This window comes from Rhinolophus hipposideros (assembly GCF_964194185.1).
Source record: "Rhinolophus hipposideros genome assembly, chromosome: 18".
Classification (NCBI taxonomy): Eukaryota; Metazoa; Chordata; class Mammalia; order Chiroptera; family Rhinolophidae; genus Rhinolophus; species Rhinolophus hipposideros.
The window spans coordinates 57,461,433-57,479,679 of NC_138064.1; the positions used below are offsets into that span (position 1 = coordinate 57,461,433).

At 41.1% G+C, this 18,247-nt stretch overlaps 1 protein-coding gene across 6 annotated transcripts in view; it reads left to right on the forward strand.

Moving 5' to 3' along the window:
• HECW1 (HECT, C2 and WW domain containing E3 ubiquitin protein ligase 1) overlaps positions 1–18,247 on the forward strand; it is a 601,837-nt gene that overhangs the window by 169,623 nt on the left and 413,967 nt on the right. For 2 of the 6 annotated variants that reach the window (XM_081079636.1, XM_081079637.1), the window contains exon 2: positions 4,383–4,440. The exons of the other annotated variants lie outside the window; for them this stretch is intronic. In XM_081079636.1, the coding sequence (XP_080935762.1) occupies positions 4,414–4,440 (27 nt within the window). In that variant the 5' untranslated portion in view covers positions 4,383–4,413. The remainder of the gene's footprint in view (positions 1–4,382; positions 4,441–18,247) is intronic. 6 annotated transcript variants of the gene reach the window in all.

Sequence of the window (18,247 nt, forward strand, 5' to 3'; positions counted from 1 at the left end):
TGTCTCTTGTTATCTTTTTCACCCTGAAGTCTGTTTCATCGGAAATCATTATGGCTTCACCTGATTTTCTCTGGGTACCATTTGTTTGGAGTGTCAATTTCCACCCTTTCACTTTGAGTCTATGCTTGTCCATGTAGCTGAGATGTGTCTCTTGGAGACAGCATATGGTTGGGTTTAGTTTTTTGATACAATCTGCTACTCTGTGTCTCTTTACTGGTGAGTTTAGTCCATTTACATTTAGGGTGATTATTGATATGTGAGGATTTCCTGTCATTGTATCTTTAGTTTTCTGGTAAGGCTGTGTCTCCATTGTTTCTTTGCCTTTTTGTTGTTGTCTATTATTTCTGTGTGGTGGTATTCTATGTTTCCCATTGTTTTTCTTTTATTACAGGATATATTTCAGTTCTGGTTGTTTTTGTGTATTTACCTTTAAGTTATGTGAAAGAAAGTTTCACCTTTAGAGTATTCCATTTTCTTCAGGACATTTAATTTCTCCATTGCCATATTCTGCTTCAGGCCTTTACTCTTCCCCGTTTTATGTTTTGGTTGCCACAAATTGTCCCTGTTGATGGTGGTCGAATAGCCTCCTTTTGTATTTCTTGTATTGCAGTTGGTGTACTAGAATATTCCCTCAGCTTTTGTATGTCTGGAAAGGTCTTTATTCCTCCTTCATATCTAAAAGATATCTTTGCTGAATATGTTATTCTTGGCTCATAATTTCTCTCTTTCAATAGTTTGAATATTTTGTTCCACTCCCTCCTGGCTTATAGAGTTTCTGCTGAAAAATCGTACGATAATCTAATGGGCTTTCCCTTGTAGGTTACCATGTTCTTTTCCCTGGCTGCCTTGAGGATTCTTTCTTTGTCGTTGATTTTAGACAGCTTCAATGCAATATGCCTTGGAGAAGGCCTGTTTGGATTGAGGTAGTTAGGTGTTCTATTTGTTTCTTGGATTGCAGGATCCATTTCTGTCCACAAGTTTGGGAAGTTCTCATTGACAATTTGTTTGAATGTATTCTGTGTTCCCTTCTCTCTTTCTTCTCCTTCTGGTATGCCCATTATTCTTATATTGTTCTTTCTGATGGAGTCAGAAAGTTCTTGTAGAGTTCTTTCATTTCTTTTAGGTCTCAGGTCTCTTTCTTCTTCCATTCGTGTAATTTCCATGTTTCTATCTTCGATGTCGCTGATTCTTTCCTCCATCTGGTTATCTCTACTACCTAAACTGGTTATTTCATTCTTAATTTCTTCTAGTGAGTTCTTAATCTTTTGAGTTAATCTAGTGATTTCTTAATCTAATCTAGTGAGTTCTTTATCAAACCAGAAATTCTATTTGGTTCTTTTTTAAAATTTCAATCTCTTTGGTAAAATGTTCATGTTGTTCTTTGATTGTGTTTCTGAGGTCATTAAACTGCCTTTCTGTGTTTTCTTGCATCTCGTTGAGTTTTTCCAGAACTGCAATCTTGAATTCTCTGTCATTTAAGTCACATATTTCCATATCTTTAAGTTCCTTTTCTGGAGAGTTTTCATTTTCTTTCTGAGCTGTCTTGTTGCCTTGGTTATATATGGCAATTGCTGATTTATTATTTCTCTTCGTAGACATCTATAGGAGTGGCTTTTGCAACAGGCTGATAGGAGGAGGTCTTTCATTTGTTTTTCAATACTTGTTGGTAGAATGTTTCATTTTCTCTCCGACTCCAGCCTTTTTTTTTTTTCTCACACGGTAGTGCTATGTTTTCTCTGCACTATTCCAGCTTCTCACACAATAGGGGTGTTCCCTGGGATACAGGCTTCTCCTCTGTCAATAGTTAGCCTGGGTCACAGGGCACAGTGTCCGTGTGGGTACGCGGAGAGCTTTTCAAGTTCCAAACCTTTTACTGCACCAGATTCAGAGCACATATGTTTCAGCAGTTCTGTTTACTCCTGCAGGGATTCACCCAGCCAGGTGGGGCTAGGGGTTTGGTGAGTTGTGAGAGGTGGCCCAGAGCAATGGGAGCACCACCACAGCCGTCCCGCTTCCACAGCTCCCTCTCCTCCGCTGGAACCAGTTGGGCCACGAATCCACATCCATAGTCCAAGCTTCCCGGAACAGCAAACATTCTCTTTCCCTGATCCGATCCTGCCATTGCTCGCCTCCAGCACTGGGCAGGTGTGGGTGGGGCGAGCTCCGTGAGGGTAGGGGTGGGCGGCCAGTTCCAGTGCCAAGGCCTACACTCTCTGCTCGTCACCTAGGGCTCAAACCACCGTTTTCCGCCCTCTTCCCTCAGTTCCCCCTCTGAGGTCTCTGCCTTGAGTGCTGGGCTCAGCCGTGCCACATGCCATGCCCTCAGCCCCGTGGACCAGAAATGCAGCCCCAGCAGATTGAGTTCCTCCCTCTCCTGGGATGCATCAGCAACTCTGGGATGCAGAGAGCTCGGAGCACCGTGCCAGGTCTGCATCCTGTGCCCAAGTGTCTCTGCCTCCACACCTCTCCCCTTCCCTGTTCAAGTGACTCACCCACCCCTAGGTGAACCCAGCAGTGGGCCTCCTCATCCCTGACCGACGGCCACACAGGGCGTCCCTCGTGGATCCACAGTTGTTCGACTAGTTGCAAATTCCAGGGGAGATTTACAGAGGCTCACCTCATGCTGTCATTTTGATGATGTCACAATTATTTTTAACCTTTTAAACCGCAATTACCTTTGCACCAACCTAAATGAACTTTTAAGAGGTAGAGTAACTGAACTGGGGGCTTGGTTGGATGAAGAGGACGGGCTGGGGGAAAGGAAGGAATTGAGGTGGTTTCCCAAGTTTCTGACAGCGATACCAGATGGGTGGAGGAACCATTGCTGAGTCTGGACTGCTAAGGAGAGGATCAAGTTTGAGGTTTTTTTGCATTGCGTTTGATAAGTCCCAGTAGGTGTTCGGTTTCGACTTCAAATGAGATATCTAAGCTGTCACAAAAATTTGGAATTTGTTAATGTTGAGATAGTAATTTCAGGCCATGGGTGGGAATAGAGGCCCCAAGTGTGAACATAGGATAATATGAGGACCTCCAGTATGGAAGAGCCTGCAAACGGAGCAGAGCTGGGTAGCTTGCAGAACCGCTGGAGGCCAGTGGTTATGACAGGGAAAGGGGCCTCAGGAGGGCACACCAGACAGTTTCCTAATTTCTGAGAAGCCAAGTAGAGGCCAACATGGGGTTGGACAAAGAGAAGCATCTTAGTACCTGGAGGTCATACATTGTCTCTCTCTCTTTTCTCTCTCACCCCTCTCTCCCTCCCTCTCTCTCTCTACCCCTCCTCTCTCCCTCTGTCTCTTCCTCTCTCTTCCTTCTCTCCCTCTCTCTCCTCTCTCTCTCCCTCTTCCCTCCCCCTCTCTCCCTCCTCTCCCTCCTCTCCCTCCTCTCCCTCTCTTTTCCCTCTCTTCCCCTCCCTCTCTCCCCCCCTTCTCTCCCCCCGTTCAAATCCGCCTGGACCAGGGATGAGGACATAATCTGTGCATCCAGAATGCAAGCTTGTGACTCATGTTAACACAAACTCATTTGTCAGCAAAGCTTCATGTTTTACTGGGGTTTTGGAAAACTGACATCATATACCACTTTCTTCTGGAATAACACCATATTGATTACTTCTGTAGCTACTTTAACTTCAGAGGAAGATGAGGGTATAACATCATAATAAAGACTCATGTACTAGTGACACCTGGATTAAGAGGACCCTCGTGGAATAACTTCAGCAGTTTTCCTGTGCCTGGCATCTTTCTGCTTAATTCCTACCTTTTGATATGGTTTCTCTGTACTAAAGTGCTGATGGTATGACCAGATGCTGCCATTGTGGTGAGACTCTGCTGGACTGTATATGTAAGGGGGTGGTGCTGCCTCTTGAGCCTTTCACATCTGAGTACATACCTGAGTGAGAAAGGCACCAAGATGTGTCAGGGATATTTTCAGCAGTTTAACTGTAGATTGTTTCCTTTGTAGTTGAGGGGTTCTAATAAGTGGAGCATACCTGAAGATGCTTTTAGATAGTTTTCTCAGAGCAAGGGGGTGGGAGGGACAGAATGCCCCTCTCCACAGACCCCACATCAAATCCTGGTTTCCTGAAAATGAAAAAAAAATTTCTATGCCCATGATTCTTATTCCTTAAAGTTAAATTTTAAGATAAAATTGAATAATTTATAACAAAATAATGTTGCTGGCTACATTTTGTCCATTTAAAAAAAATGAGTGTGATCCTCATGTAATTTTTTGTTTCTTTTTTGTTTCTTTACATGTTGGTTGCCCAAGCCAGGCATCTTGGTCGGGGGTGGGGGGGGGTAGGGGCACCAAGCTCTTCATGTGAGTAATGTCACTGATTTTCTTTGTTTGGGATACACACTGAGTTAACCTCATTGGACTTTCCTCAGGAATTGATGCGTGTACACGTGGTGGGTCATTATGCTGCTGCACCTGTGTAGTGTGAAGGTCAGTGTGTTTTTCTGATTCTAAGAACCCATCCATGTCATTCCATTACAAACCACGCCACTCATAATGGAATGCACCCTAGTCCTGTGCTTATTATGGCTGCCCAGTCCAGACATCCTCCCAAGAGCAGCTCTGACATAAGAGGTCCATCACCTGCCTCCCCACACCCCATCACCTGCATCCACCCCAAATTCGACTGTGCTCCATTTTGAGATGATGTTCTTTGCATGCCAAGTTCCTCTTGTGTTGTGAACATACCATTGTTGCAAGGGAATTTGTACCTAGGAAAAAAAATACACTATGATGGTTCATTACCTTCCAGTTGATATGGACACACAGAAATACTCCTGGAGACCAGAGCAGTGGTTTCTCCTGCTGACTCAGAGTCAGGCCAGCCACTGAGGAGCTTGACAGTTCCTTAGAGGAGCTTCTTACAGTAGCTGGCTCTCAGAAAGGGCTTTTCCCAACTTCCCCCACTCCCCTCCTTCACGTACTTTTCAATTTTAGTTTCTGGTGATAGCCCCACATCTGTTGGGCACTGTTGAGCACTGTGAATCATGATTGTGTTGGATGCTTTTCCTGCGTGAGTTTCTCTCTACTCACCAGCATCCATCCGAAGCAGTAGGTATGACCATTGTCCCTATTGTCCATCTGAGGGAACTGGGCCATAGAGGGCTGAGTCCCTGCCTTAATGTCTGGTGTGTGAGTGATGACAGGGATTCAAATGAGGCCGCCTGTCTGAGCTGGAGTGTTCGCCCAAAGGGCCCTCCAGCTGCTCTGGGAATAGGCACTCAGCCAGTCCTTAATGGCCTTGTGCTATAAAAAAATCAGTAAAAGCTCATATCTGCAAAGCACTTTGTTATTTACTCAGCTCATCCACCTGTGTGTTCAGCTGATCCCTGAACTAACCGTGCAGTGAGGAGAAGGAAGCCATGAGGTGTCCAGTGAGGGTCTTGGTGCTTGTGAGCTCACAGGAGTGTGAGCAACCCTCAAGCTCAGGTTTCATCCATCATAGGACACTGCTTCCAGCTCACCCAGATGGGAGCGTCCTTAATTGGTGTGTTTAGAGTAATTTGGAGAACGAGCATATTATGTGTTGTAGTATTCAAGAAGCATTCATTAGTACTTAATTATGTGCTGCCCAATGTCCAGGGAAAGTCACAGTGCAGTCCCTCTATATGCTCCTCTTCTTATTGGTCTGTGCTATCAGCAGAGGCTTGACTTCTCTACGTTCACTGGGCTGCTCACCGCCAGTCTCCCCCATGCGGGGAAGGCTTGGCTTTTGCTCAGAGGACATTTTCCCCAATACACAGCCCTTGCATCTGTTTGCATTCTCGTGGGACTTCTGACTTTTTTCTTTAACTGTGACGATACAGTGAAAAGTCTTTACAATACCTAGTAGTTCCTTTTGGGTGCATTTAACATTCCGGGACAATGCCCCTTTTATTCTCTTTTCAGGATTGGTATCCTTGGAAAGTTAGTGCCTCCCTGTCCTAGATAATCTCAGCCCATGTGTATCCTCAGATACAAGACTTGCCTTCAAATCAGACTTTCTGAATCTAATAGCAAAGCTAAATGTGCAGACAAGATCACCTCAAGGGAATTTGTTCAGTGATCCAGGAAACTCCAGTGATCCAGGCCGAATATTCTCCCTGGACATTTATGTGAATGAGCACTCCCTGATTAATGGGAGAGAGAAGATTGAGATCACAAGTGATGCTCCCAAAGGAGTTTGTGAATCAGGGCCATAATCATAACTTTCTGTACAACTATGACTCCAGAAACCTGAAGTGATAGCTACCTTATTCCCAGTTTCCATCCATGGCAAGTTAATGCAAAACTCCTTGCCCCAAACTCTGCACAGTAAAGGAAATGTTAGAGCCCTATAACATTTGTGTTTTTTGTTTAAAACTTCAAAATTGATATTGATCCCTACTTTCCTTCACCTTTCTATAATACTTTCTAAGAAGATTCACCATGCTCTGAAATGAGTCTGCAGCATTACCAGCTAGACTTATAAAAATATCTGGAGATGTACTAGGGATCATTTAACTGACCATTTAGTGTAAAATACCTTTCAACTTCTGGAATGATCCTTAGCAGGATAAATGATACTCATCTCTGGAAGAGGCCCAAATGAGGGGGAATTTCATGCTCAAACCAGTGGTACATCCCAAACCACATATAAATACAGCTTTACATGTGGAGCCTGGGCATTTGCATATTGAAAGGCTGGGGTGATTCTTAGATGGACCCATGGTTCTGAACCACTGGCTAAAACTGACAGGAACTAAGCCTCTGTCTGTCTGTAAATAAGAGAATGGAAAAGAAATCTTCACTGTACATCTTTCTGCTACAAAGATGAGGATCTTGTTGTTCACAGATAGGTTTCCTGAAGCCCACCAATGATCCTTTTTTGAAAAACAAACATTAGGAAAAAAAAACAAACAAACAAACAAAAAAAACCATTAGGGCTTATGTGTTACAAAGACTAACATTTCTGTGTCTGTCAGGTCCCACTACTTAGGTGCTGGTTATATGAGAGAGAAATATGCCTGCGATATAAAGAGGGAGCAAGGAGAATTGGGCCAGGCGCTACAGCCTGACAGAGCCTCTTCCAGCCCAATTGATTTTCAGGAGCAAAGCCTGCCTGTTCAGAGACAGCTGTGTTGGGTAAGACAGCCAGGCATTTGTACCCCACCTAGCTCAAGGAACCCTAACAAGACCATGAGCACATCTTAAAAGGCATCTGAGCAGCTTATCTCCATGTCTGCCCCACTCTCCAAAGAATTAAGAGAATCAGTTCTTCTGGGTTTTTCAGGATTTCATTAGAGCATCTGGAGCAGGGAGGTAGAACTAAGATGTGCTCCTTTGCCAGAATTGACTGCCTTAATTGGAGGGAGGGAGAGGAATTGAAAAAATAGGGAGAAAAACATAGCTCACTAGATTTCTCTCTGTATCAGAGCATGTGCTAGGCGGCAGGACTTGGAAGAATAGGGCATTAAGATGGGAGGGATCTTTAAAACTTCTCACATAGAAAGTGAAGCCCAGAGAGGCTGTGTGTTATCCAAGATCAGCCAGAATCTGCAGATCTCTGGGGGACCCAGGCCCAGCCCTGTCTCCACTCAGCAAAGTCCCCTCCTGACTGTACACCCCTGCCCTGATACAAAATGTTCCTGGTTAGTTCCTTCTCCTTGACCCCAAACTCTATATAATAGAGTAAATCTATGGCTCCATAACATTTGTGTTCTTGCTTAAGTCTTCCAAACTAAAAGTGATGCCACAACAGTTGTTCTGAGCATACATCCTGATGCAGCAACCTGGAGGACTAGGCCCCTGAGGCTCAACCCTTTCTGTTAACCATGCCCAGCAGGACCAGAGCTGCAAGCTCAGAACAAGGCCATGGCCTTGAACACTTCTCAGCCTTCTCTTTAGAAAGTGTCTTTTGAGTACTTAATTTGTCCTGTTTTTTTCATAGTAAGTGTTTTTATAAACGGTCTCGTCTGTCCTTTAAACATATTTTTTTCCTCACTTAAAGGGAAATATATTTCTAGTCCCTTTGTGGACTCAACCCTAGAAAGAGAGACAGGCACAGGAAGAATGCTTTTGTGTGGAATTCAAAGATTAGTTTAAACTAGGGCAAGCACATTGCATAGCTGTTTTCTTCAGACAGCAGGTGGCAAAAAGCATGCATGTGTAGCTGTTTTTAACTTTGCTTATTTAAGTAAGAGTTTTTTTTTTTTTCATGCAAAGGAGTGTTTGCTTTGTAAGCAGCCCCAGATGAGATGCCTCTTTTCCAGCAAGAATTAGAAGTCCCCTAGCATTGTCCATTTGAGTTATACAGAATTCTTGGAGAGCAGACATCCCTAGTGTCCCATTGCAGTCTCAGTGCAGCACTGTGTGTCAACAGATATGGGCCCTGGGTCTGATTGCTTAGCTGTATTTTCTTTTTTTAAAAAGATTTTATTGGGGAAGGTGAACAGGACTTTATTGGGGAACAGTGTGTACTTCCAGGGCTTTTTCCAAGTTAAGTTGTTGTCCTTTCAGTCTTAGTTGTGGAGGGTGCAGCTCAGCTCCAGGTCCAGTTGCCGTTGTTAGTTGCACGGGGAGCAGCCCACCATCCCTTGTGGGAGTCGAACCTTGTGGTTGAGAGATCCAGGAACCTTCTGGTTGAGAGCCCACTTGCCCATGTGGGAATCGGACCTACAGCCTTCGGTGTTAGGAGCATGGAGCTCCAACTGCCTGAGCCACTGGGCCGGCCTAGCTGTACTTTCTTAATGAAGGTTCTTCCTTTACAAAATTTCAAACGGTAAGTCAGTATTTTCATGATCACAGCTAAATGTATACCACAAATGGATCTGCCTTTCTATCATCCAGGGTTTTTTTTGTGTTTTTCTTTTTTTTTCTTAAAATCCAAGTAGGATTTGTAAGTATTCTATTTGTGTTCAAATATTTAGATAGAGATTACCTTGGGACGTTCTGGAACAAAGCAGCATCATGAAGTGCTAGGAAGTAGATGTCAGACTCTGGAATAAGGGCCCAAGAACATAAGCTCAGCCTGGCATTCATTGTTCACTGGGCATCTGTTTATTGATCACCTACTTACGTACCAGATACAGTTGAGGTGGTGGGTACATAGCCATGGACAAACAGACAGGCACCTGCCCTCATGGAGATTTCATTCTAGCTGGGGGAAGAGGGTTGTCAGAAAACAAAAATCACAAAAAGTATATAACGTGATGTCAGGAACTGGAAGTGTTAAAGGAAAGAGACAGAAGGGTAAGGAGAGGTGAAGAAAGGGCCTGGGGTTCCTATGTTCTCTTGCTCTGCTACTGCACCCCACGTCTGGATACGACCTCTAAAAGCCATGCTGTCACTGAACTTGCATAAAAATATAACACAGAGGTCACCACCTCTATACTTCCTAATGAGGTTATTTTATTTGGCTGATAGTGTTTTGTTGTTGCTGTTGTGTGTGTGTTTTTTTTTTTTTGGAGGGTGGATTTGCTTTGTTGATGACTTTGTTAAAAAACAGACAATTTTATATAAAACTCTTAGCTTTATATAATCTTAGCTTCTCTTGAAAAAAAAATCAAAAGCTCTCGCAGCCTTGAACCCACGTTCTGCTTGGCAGCTATTGGCAGGAGCTGAGTGAGGAGGTCCTTAAGTCAGAGGGGTAGGTCTTCAGACTTTCATTGTTCTCACTTAGCTCACCTCCTGCTGGTCTCCGAAGGCAGCTCTTGTCTCAACCTGTTTTATGTCAGCCTTGCAATGCCCAAGGCAGTGATGTCTCAGAGACCCTTCCTTATTGCATGGGCGCTATGGAGCTTTCTCCTCCTCCCTTCTCTCTCAGTCACTTTATATAGCTTTGATTCTCTTTGTAGGCTACAAGAGACTATCAATGTGCCAAGCTATCATAGTACCCGATTCATTTGTAGTCCCAGATTGCTTGAACATACCCTAGTGGAAAAGGGGACTCGATGCAATTTACAACACCTAGTATATTTTCACTTAACGGTCACAAATCTAAAAAACTAAGATGCCTTTGGATTTATGAGTTTATTACACTCCCACCTAGTTTAAACTCAAGCCCATTCTCTGGTTATTTCATATTTTGTCCCTTAAAACAATTCCACCCATCAAATCCTCCCCAGACTTTCCATTCCCCAAAATGCAATTAGCCAAAGCACATATTAGTTTGTTCCGATTACCATTTACGCGCTGGTGTTTCATTTTTACGTAGCTTTTCAGATTACCATATCAGGTATGGGATCACACCCCATACCTGACAGGGGTGTGACCACAGCAATTGCAAGAGGCACTGTCCTGTGAGCTAGACCCAATGCTCCACGAGACACATGCCATGGGATCCTTGGCTCACTTCCCAAGAATATCAGCATTCAGGAGTGTCCTCCTTCTGTCTCAGCTGGTTCAGCCAGTGTTGGCCTAGAATTCAGGCATTTGACTTATACAGAGTATTTCCAAGTATGTATAACTGTTATAACCATGTCTGCAAGCCCTCTATCAATGTTTAAGTGTACTGTTTACTTTTCACTTAAGCAAATAGCCTTTTCCTACTCCATATAAATAGCCTTTTCCTACTGCACATTGCTGAGCAGTCTCCTTCTATGTTGCATGTGTCTTTCCTCATGTCAGAAGCATACCTCTGAGTGTCCTTTGTAAATTTTTGCCACAATCAGTATCCCTGTACTCACGAGGCCTGTGCGCATTCTTCTCAGAGCAGATCATAGCTGCCCTAGGCCTCAGTTATATCCAGGAATCAGCAGCTTTAGCATCAGCTGGGAGCTTAGAAATGGACTGTCAGGCACACTCAGGAGAGGGTAAATCAATATCTGGATTTTGATAAGATTAAAATTCAAAATTCAGGAAATGGTAAATCAATATCTGGATTTTAATAAGAGGAAATCCGTATGGACCTTTAAATAGGAAGAGCTTATATGATTGTCCAATTTGTGCATAGGCTTCCATACCTGCCTCTGGGCCCACACCCTTCCATACCGTTTCACAGCCTCTCCTCAAAACTCTTTCAACACTGACTAGACATTCTCTGACCATTGGTTATGAGTTCCCACAGTCAAACATAGACTCATGCATTTTGTGATCTTAATCCTTGGTAGTTATTATCTTCAGTTATAGGTAAATGCCACCATATTATTAGCAGTTGGTTACAGTATAAAATATCCTTGTGAACTACATAAGTCATTCCCCATAAACATCTAAATGGTCATTAGAGTAAAAGTAATCTTGTAATATAGTTTAACAGTAAACATGGAATGTGGGAAAATCACAGCAACCTACAAAAGTATCAATGATATAACTTTTTCACATCTGAGGAAACTGAGACTCAGGTAAGTCATGGCATTTTTTCCATAATCTATGTTCTAATAGTTACCAGAAGTAAGACATGAAAATATAAAATGTAGTTTTCTCCTTAAAAGAGGAGAAATGGGGTTAACATGCATTCTTAGCAGGAAATGAACTATTAAAAATAGTTAAAAATGCCATCTCCTCGTTTGTTTCCTCTAAACAGCTACTATAAAGAAATTGTATAAATAAATGCCACCAGCCTGGGAGATAGGCAGGGCCATTATCTTTGTTCATCTTTATTCCTACTTTCTCCCCACTTCCTTGTCTCCAGCTCCTCCTGCCATATATTCACATTCATACACTATGATACAACCTCTTATATATGGTTTGACCTTGGAAAGAGGGAGTCACCTCCACAGTCACATAATATGTTTGTTGAATCACATTATAAGTTCTGTTTAAAAGACTAGATACCAAAATGACAGAATGGTTATTGATGGTCGATTTTGAATAATTTTTTCTTATCTTCATTTCCTGATACTACTTATCTATGTGATAAAAAGAAAAGAATACAATGTAATTTCTACATTCCAAAAAGGGAAAAATTGATTATTTTCTCAGAGAGGAAGTAATAATTTTACCGAAACATCAAAAACATCAAAGAGAACTCTGCTTCCTCAAAAAGACATATAAGTGAGGATTTTCTTCACTAGCAAGCATAAAGCGTTATAGAAAATTCAAAATATTCTTGTCTAGAACAGTACTGTAGAGCAAACCATCTAATTGCTAAAATACTCTGATCTCTCTAACCAGTAATGAAAACATTGGGAGAAATACATTGGGAAGAGAGTAGAAGGAAGGAAAGGCCAAAGAAGCAGAGAAAGAGAAAGAGGCTCTAGGATTTATTTTATTCTTTCTAGCATTATATATTTTTTTTTTATTAATTAATTTATTTATTAGTTTCAGGTGTACGAAACAAGGTAATACTTAGACGTTCATCATTTATATCCCTCATACTGTGAACCCCCCTCCCCCCATCCACTATCCCTCCGACCTCACACTGAACCATCACATTATATATATAAAATTATAGTTGGCATTCATTAATGTTTAGCTTCTGATGTACAATGCCATGATCAGGTATCCACAGTATCCCTGAGGTGGTCTCCCAAATAGGACGCATGTCCATCGGATACCCAACAAAATCTTTACAACATTATAGAATACCTTCCCCAAATTAATTTTCAAAAGAAAAACCCTGAGGCCATCTTGTGGTTACCAGCTGCTTCCAAATCCCTTCACCTTTCCCCTTATCCCCAACCCCCTCCCACACACCCATCTAACCACTCTCGGTTTTTTCTCTGCGTCCCCAAAACTGACTTTGATTAGTTCATTCACATAGTCTTTTTTTTAGATTCCATATATAAGTGAGATCATATGGTACTTGTCTTTCTCTTTCTGACTTATTTCACTTAACATAATGTTCTCTAGATCCATCCATGTTGCTGCAAATGATAAGATTTCTTTCTTCTTTATGGCTGCGTAGTACTCCATTGTATAAATGTACCACAGCTTCTTAATCCAGTCATCTACCGATGGGCATTTTGGTTGTTTCCATATCTTGGCTATTGTGTAAAGTGCTGCAATAAACATAGGAGTGCATACAGATTTTTGAATTGGAGTTTTGGATTTCTCCGGGTAGATGCCTAGGAGTGGAATTACTGGATCATAGGGTAGTTCCATTTTCAGATTCCTGAGATACCTCCATACTGTTTTCCATAGTGGCTGCACTAATCTGCAGTCCCACCAACAGTGCACTAGCGTTCCCTTTTCTCCACATCCGCGCCAGCATTTGTTGTTTGTTGATTTATTGATAATAGCCATTTTGACTGGAGTGAGGTGGTATCTCATTGTGGTTTTTATTTGCATTTCTCTGATGGTTAGTGAGGTTGAGCATTTCTTCATATGTCTTCTTGCCTTCTGTATGTCCTTCTTAGAGAAATGTCTCCCCAAGTCCTCTGCCCATTTTTTAATTGGGTTGTTTGTTTTTTTGGAGTTGAGTTGAGTAAGTTTTTTATAGATTTGTGATATTAATCCCTTATCAGATATATCATTGGCAAATATCTTTTCCCATACAGTAGGATCCCTTTTTGTTTTATTGATGGTTTCCTTTGCTGTGAAAAAACTTTTTAGTTTGATGTAATCCCACATGTTTATTTTTTCTCTTACTTCGCTCGCGCGAGGGGATATATCAGTGAAAATCTTACTCCGGGTAATGTCCATGAAGTTTCTTCCTATATTTTCTTCTAGATATTTTATGGTTTCAGATCTTACATTTAAGTCTTTAAGCCATTTTGAATTTGTTTTTGTATATGGTGTAAGGAGGTGGTCCAGCTTCATTTTCTTGCATGTGTCCGTCCAGGTTTCCCAACACCACTTATTGAACAGACTATCTTTACCCCATCGTACATTCTTGCTTCCATTGTCATAGATTAGATGGGCATATAGGCATGGATTTACGTCTGGACTCTCTATTCTGTTCCATTGATCTATGTATCTATTTTTATGCCAGTACCATGTTGTTTTGATTACTGTAGCCTTGTAGTATAGTTTGAAATCAGGTATCGTTATACCTCCCACTTTGTTCTTATTTCTCAAGATTGCTGAGGCTATCCGGGGTCTTTTATGGTCCCATATAAATTTTAGGATTATATGTTCTATTTCTGTGAAAAACGTCGTTGGTAGTTTGATAGGAATTGCGTTGAATATGTATATTGCCTTAGGCAGTATGGACATTTTAATTATATTAATTCTTCCTATCCATGAACATGGAATGTGTTTCCATCTATTTATGTCTTCTTTCATTTCTTTCTTCAGTGTTGTATAATTTTCTGAGTACAGATCCTTTACATCTTTGGTTAGATTTATTCCCAGATATTTTATAGTCTTTGGAGCAATTGTAAATGGAATTGTTTTTTTTAATTTCTCCTTCTGCTATTTTATCATTGGTATATACAAATGCAACTGATTTCCGAATATTAATTTTATATCCTGCTACTTTACTAAATTCATCTATCAGTTCTAATAGTTTCTTGGTGGAGTCTTTAGGGTTCTCTATATATAGAATCATATCATCTGCATATAATGATAATTTTACTTCCTCCTTACCAATTTGGATGCCTTTTATTTCTTTCTCTTGTCTGATTGCTGTGGCTAGAACTTCCAGCACTATGTTGAATAGAAGTGGAGAAAGTGGGCAACCTTGTCTTGTTCCTGATCTTAGGGGGAATGGTTTTAGCTTTTCCCCATTGAGTATGATGTTAGCTGTGGGTTTGTCATATATGGCCTTTATTATGTTAAGATATGATCCCTCTATTCCCACTTTCTTAAGGGTTTTTATCATAAAAGGTTGTTGTATTTTATCAAATGCTTTTTCTGCATCTATTGATATGATCATGTGATTTTTATTTTTCATTTTGTTAATGTGGTGTATCACATTAATTGATTTGCGGATGTTGAACCACCCCTGCATACCAGGGATGAATCCCACTTGATCATGGTGTATGATCTTTTTAATGTATTGCTGAATTCTGTTTGCTAATAATTTGTTGAGAATTTTTGCATCTATGTTCATTAGAGATATCGGCCTGTAGTTTTCTTTCTTTGTGGTGTCTTTGTCTGCTTTTGGGATCAGGGTGATAGTGGCTTCGTAAAAAGTGTTTGGGAGTCTTCCTTCCTTCTGGATTTTTTGGAAGAGCTTGAGGAGAATAGGTGATAATTCTTTTTTGAACGTTTTGAAAAATTCACCTGTAAAGCCATCTGGTCCAGGGCTTTTGTTTGTTGGGAGATTATTGATTACTGATTCAATTTCCCTGGTGGTAATCAGACTGTTCAGGCTTTCTGTTTCTTCTTGAGTTAGCTTTGGAAGGTTGTGCGCCTCTAGAAAATTGTCCATTTCTTCAAGGTTGTCAAATTTGTTGGCATATAGTTGCTCATAGTAATTTCTTACAATTTTTTGTATTTCTGTGGTGTCTGTTGTCACTTCTCCTCTTTCATTTCTGATTTTATTAATTTGGGTCCTCTCTCTCCTTTTTTTAATGAGTCTGGCTAAAGGTTTGTCAATTTTGTTTATCTTCTCTAAGAACCAACTCTTGGATTCATTGATCTTTTGTATTGTTTTTCTGGTTTCTATTTCATTTATTTCTGCTCTGATCCTTATTATCTCCTTCCTTGTGCTCCCTTTGGGTTTATTTTGCTGTTCTTTTTTCAGATCCCTTAAGTGTGAAGATAAACTGTCAATTAGTGATGTTTCTTGTTTCTTTAGGTAGGCCTGCAGTGCTATGAACTTCCCTCTTAGGACTGCTTTCGCAGCATCCCATAGATTTTGGGTCGTCGTGTTCTCATTCTCATTTGTCTCAAGATATCTTTTGATTTCTTCTTTGATCTGCTGCTTGACCCATTCATTATTTAGCAACATGTTATTCAGCCTCCATGAATTGGTGTATCTTCCTGGTTTTTTTCCCCTGTAGTTCATTTCTAATTTCATAGCACTGTGGTCAGAGAAGACAATTGGTATGATTTCAATTTTCTTAAATTTATCGAGGCTTGTCTTGTGTCCTAACATATGATCTATTTTAGAAAATGTTCCATGAGCACTTGAGAAGAACGTGTATTCTGCAGCATTGGGGTGAAATGCTCTGAAAATATCAATTAAGTCCAACTGCTCCAAAGTATCATTTAAGGCTGTTGTTTCCATATTGATTTTCTGTCTGGAGGACCTGTCCCTTGTTGTCAGAGGTGTGTTGAAGTCCCCTACTATGATAGTGTTGCTGTTGATCTCTGTCTTTATGTCCATCAGTACCTGTTTTATATATTTAGGTGCTCCTATGTTAGGTGCATAGATGTTTACTAGGGTTATGTCCTCTTGTCGGATTGATCCCTTTATTATTATATAGTGCCCATCTTTGTCTTTTAATATGTTCTTCATTTTAAAGTCTATTTTGTCAGATATAAGTATTGCAACTCCAGCTTTTTTCTCGCTTCCATTTGCATAAAATATGTTACTCCAACCCTTCACTTTCAGCCTGTGTGTGTCTTTTGATCTGAAATGAGTCTCTTGTATACAGCATATACAAGGGTCTTGTTTCCTTATCCACTCAGCCACCCTATGTCTCTTGATTGGAGCGTTTAATCCATTTACATTTAAAGTGATTATTGATAGGTACATAGTTATTGCCATTTTTAGATTTGTAGTAAATTGTTTTCATCTTTCTTCTATTTACAGAAGTCCTTTTAGTATTTCTTGCAATGCTGGCTTGGTTGTCATAAATTCTTTCAGTTTGTTCTTTTCTGGGAAGCTCTTTATCTCTCCATCAACTTTAAATGATAGCCTTGCTGGATAAAGCAATCTAGGTTGTAGGCCTTTGTGTTCCATCACTTTGAGTATCTCCTGCCACTCCCTCCTTGCCTTCAATGTTTCTGTAGAAAAGTCATTTGATAGTCTTATGGGAGTTCCCTTGTATGTAACCTTCTGCCTTTCTCTTGCTGCTTTCAAGATTCTCTCTTTGTCTTTAAGCTTTGCCATTTTAACTATAATGTGTCTTGGTGTGGGCCTGTTTGGGTTTATCCTGGTTGGAACTCTCTGCACTTCCTGGGCTTGTATGTTGGTTTCCTTCATCAGGTTAGGGAAGTTTTCTGACATTATTACCTCAAATATGTTCTCAATCCCTTGCTTCTTCTCTTCGCCTTCTGGTATTCCTATGATGCGCATGTTGTTGCGCTTGATGTTATCCCAGAGGTCTCTTAACCCATCTTCATTGTTTTTTATTCTTTTTTCTTTCTGTTGTTCAGTTTGAGTGATCTCTGCTAACTTGTCTTCTAAGTCGCTGATTCGATCCTCTGCTTCATCTAACCTGCTGGTCATTCCTTCAAGTGAGTTCTTAATTTCGGTAATTGTGTTTTTTAGTTCTAGCTGGTTGTTCGTTAAGATTTCTACATCCTTTTTTAGCTCTAACTGGTTGTTCTTTATGATTTCTATATCCTTCTTTATGTCTTCTCTAAGCTCCTTAAACATTCTTATCACCAGTGTTCTGAACTCTGTCTCTGACATGTTGGTTACCTCTGCTTCATTTGGTTCCAGTTGTGGAGGTTTCTTCTGTTCTTTTATTTGGGACATGTTTCTTTGTCTCCCCATTCTGACTGACTCTCTGTGTTTGCTTTGATGTATTAGGAAGATCCCCTAGAGCTCTTAGTTCTTGCTGGGTTATCTTATGTAGTATGTGTCTTTTATATTTGACTTGGACTACTTCGTTCTTCTCTGCATGTGCTCCACAGGAGGCTCGTGTGTTTAGTATATCGTCCTGTTCAAGAAGAACTTTGATTGCTTTTTGCTTGTGAGTAGGTGGGCTTAACTCCTAGGCCGTCTAGTTGTGAAACTTGGCTCTGCCCACTGCAGGGTGTTCTGCTGGGTGAGGGTTGGCCACTTAAATGAGGTTTGGCCTCTATGGGCTCTTGTGCCTTCAGAGAATTCCCTCTGGGTGTGTGACTTGTAGGTCAAACTCGGTAGTACTCTGGTTTGGTCCAGAGTTGGCTTCTGGAAAATGTTGAATCTTGTGCCTCTTAAGCTGGGCCCTGGTAGGGCAGTTTCAGCACAAATCAAGTTACCAAGTACAACAACAACAACAACAAAGAAAACAAATCAAGTACATTCACAAATAAAATACAACCGACAATCCCCCCTCAACATAGGCAAAGATATCAAAGCAATAATGACAGAACAAAGCAAATCACTACAAGCAGAAAAAAAAAAAAAAAAAAAAAAGGAAGTACCAAGCAAAGCAAAACAGAAAGCAGAACCAGTCTTGGCTTAAGCCCACCAGGTAATCTCCAGGTTGTCCTCTGCTGTGCCAAAGAGTTCCCTGCCTATTGCGCAGGCAGCGCTGGTCACCTGGTGCCCAGAGTGAATTTGGGAGTGTAGATT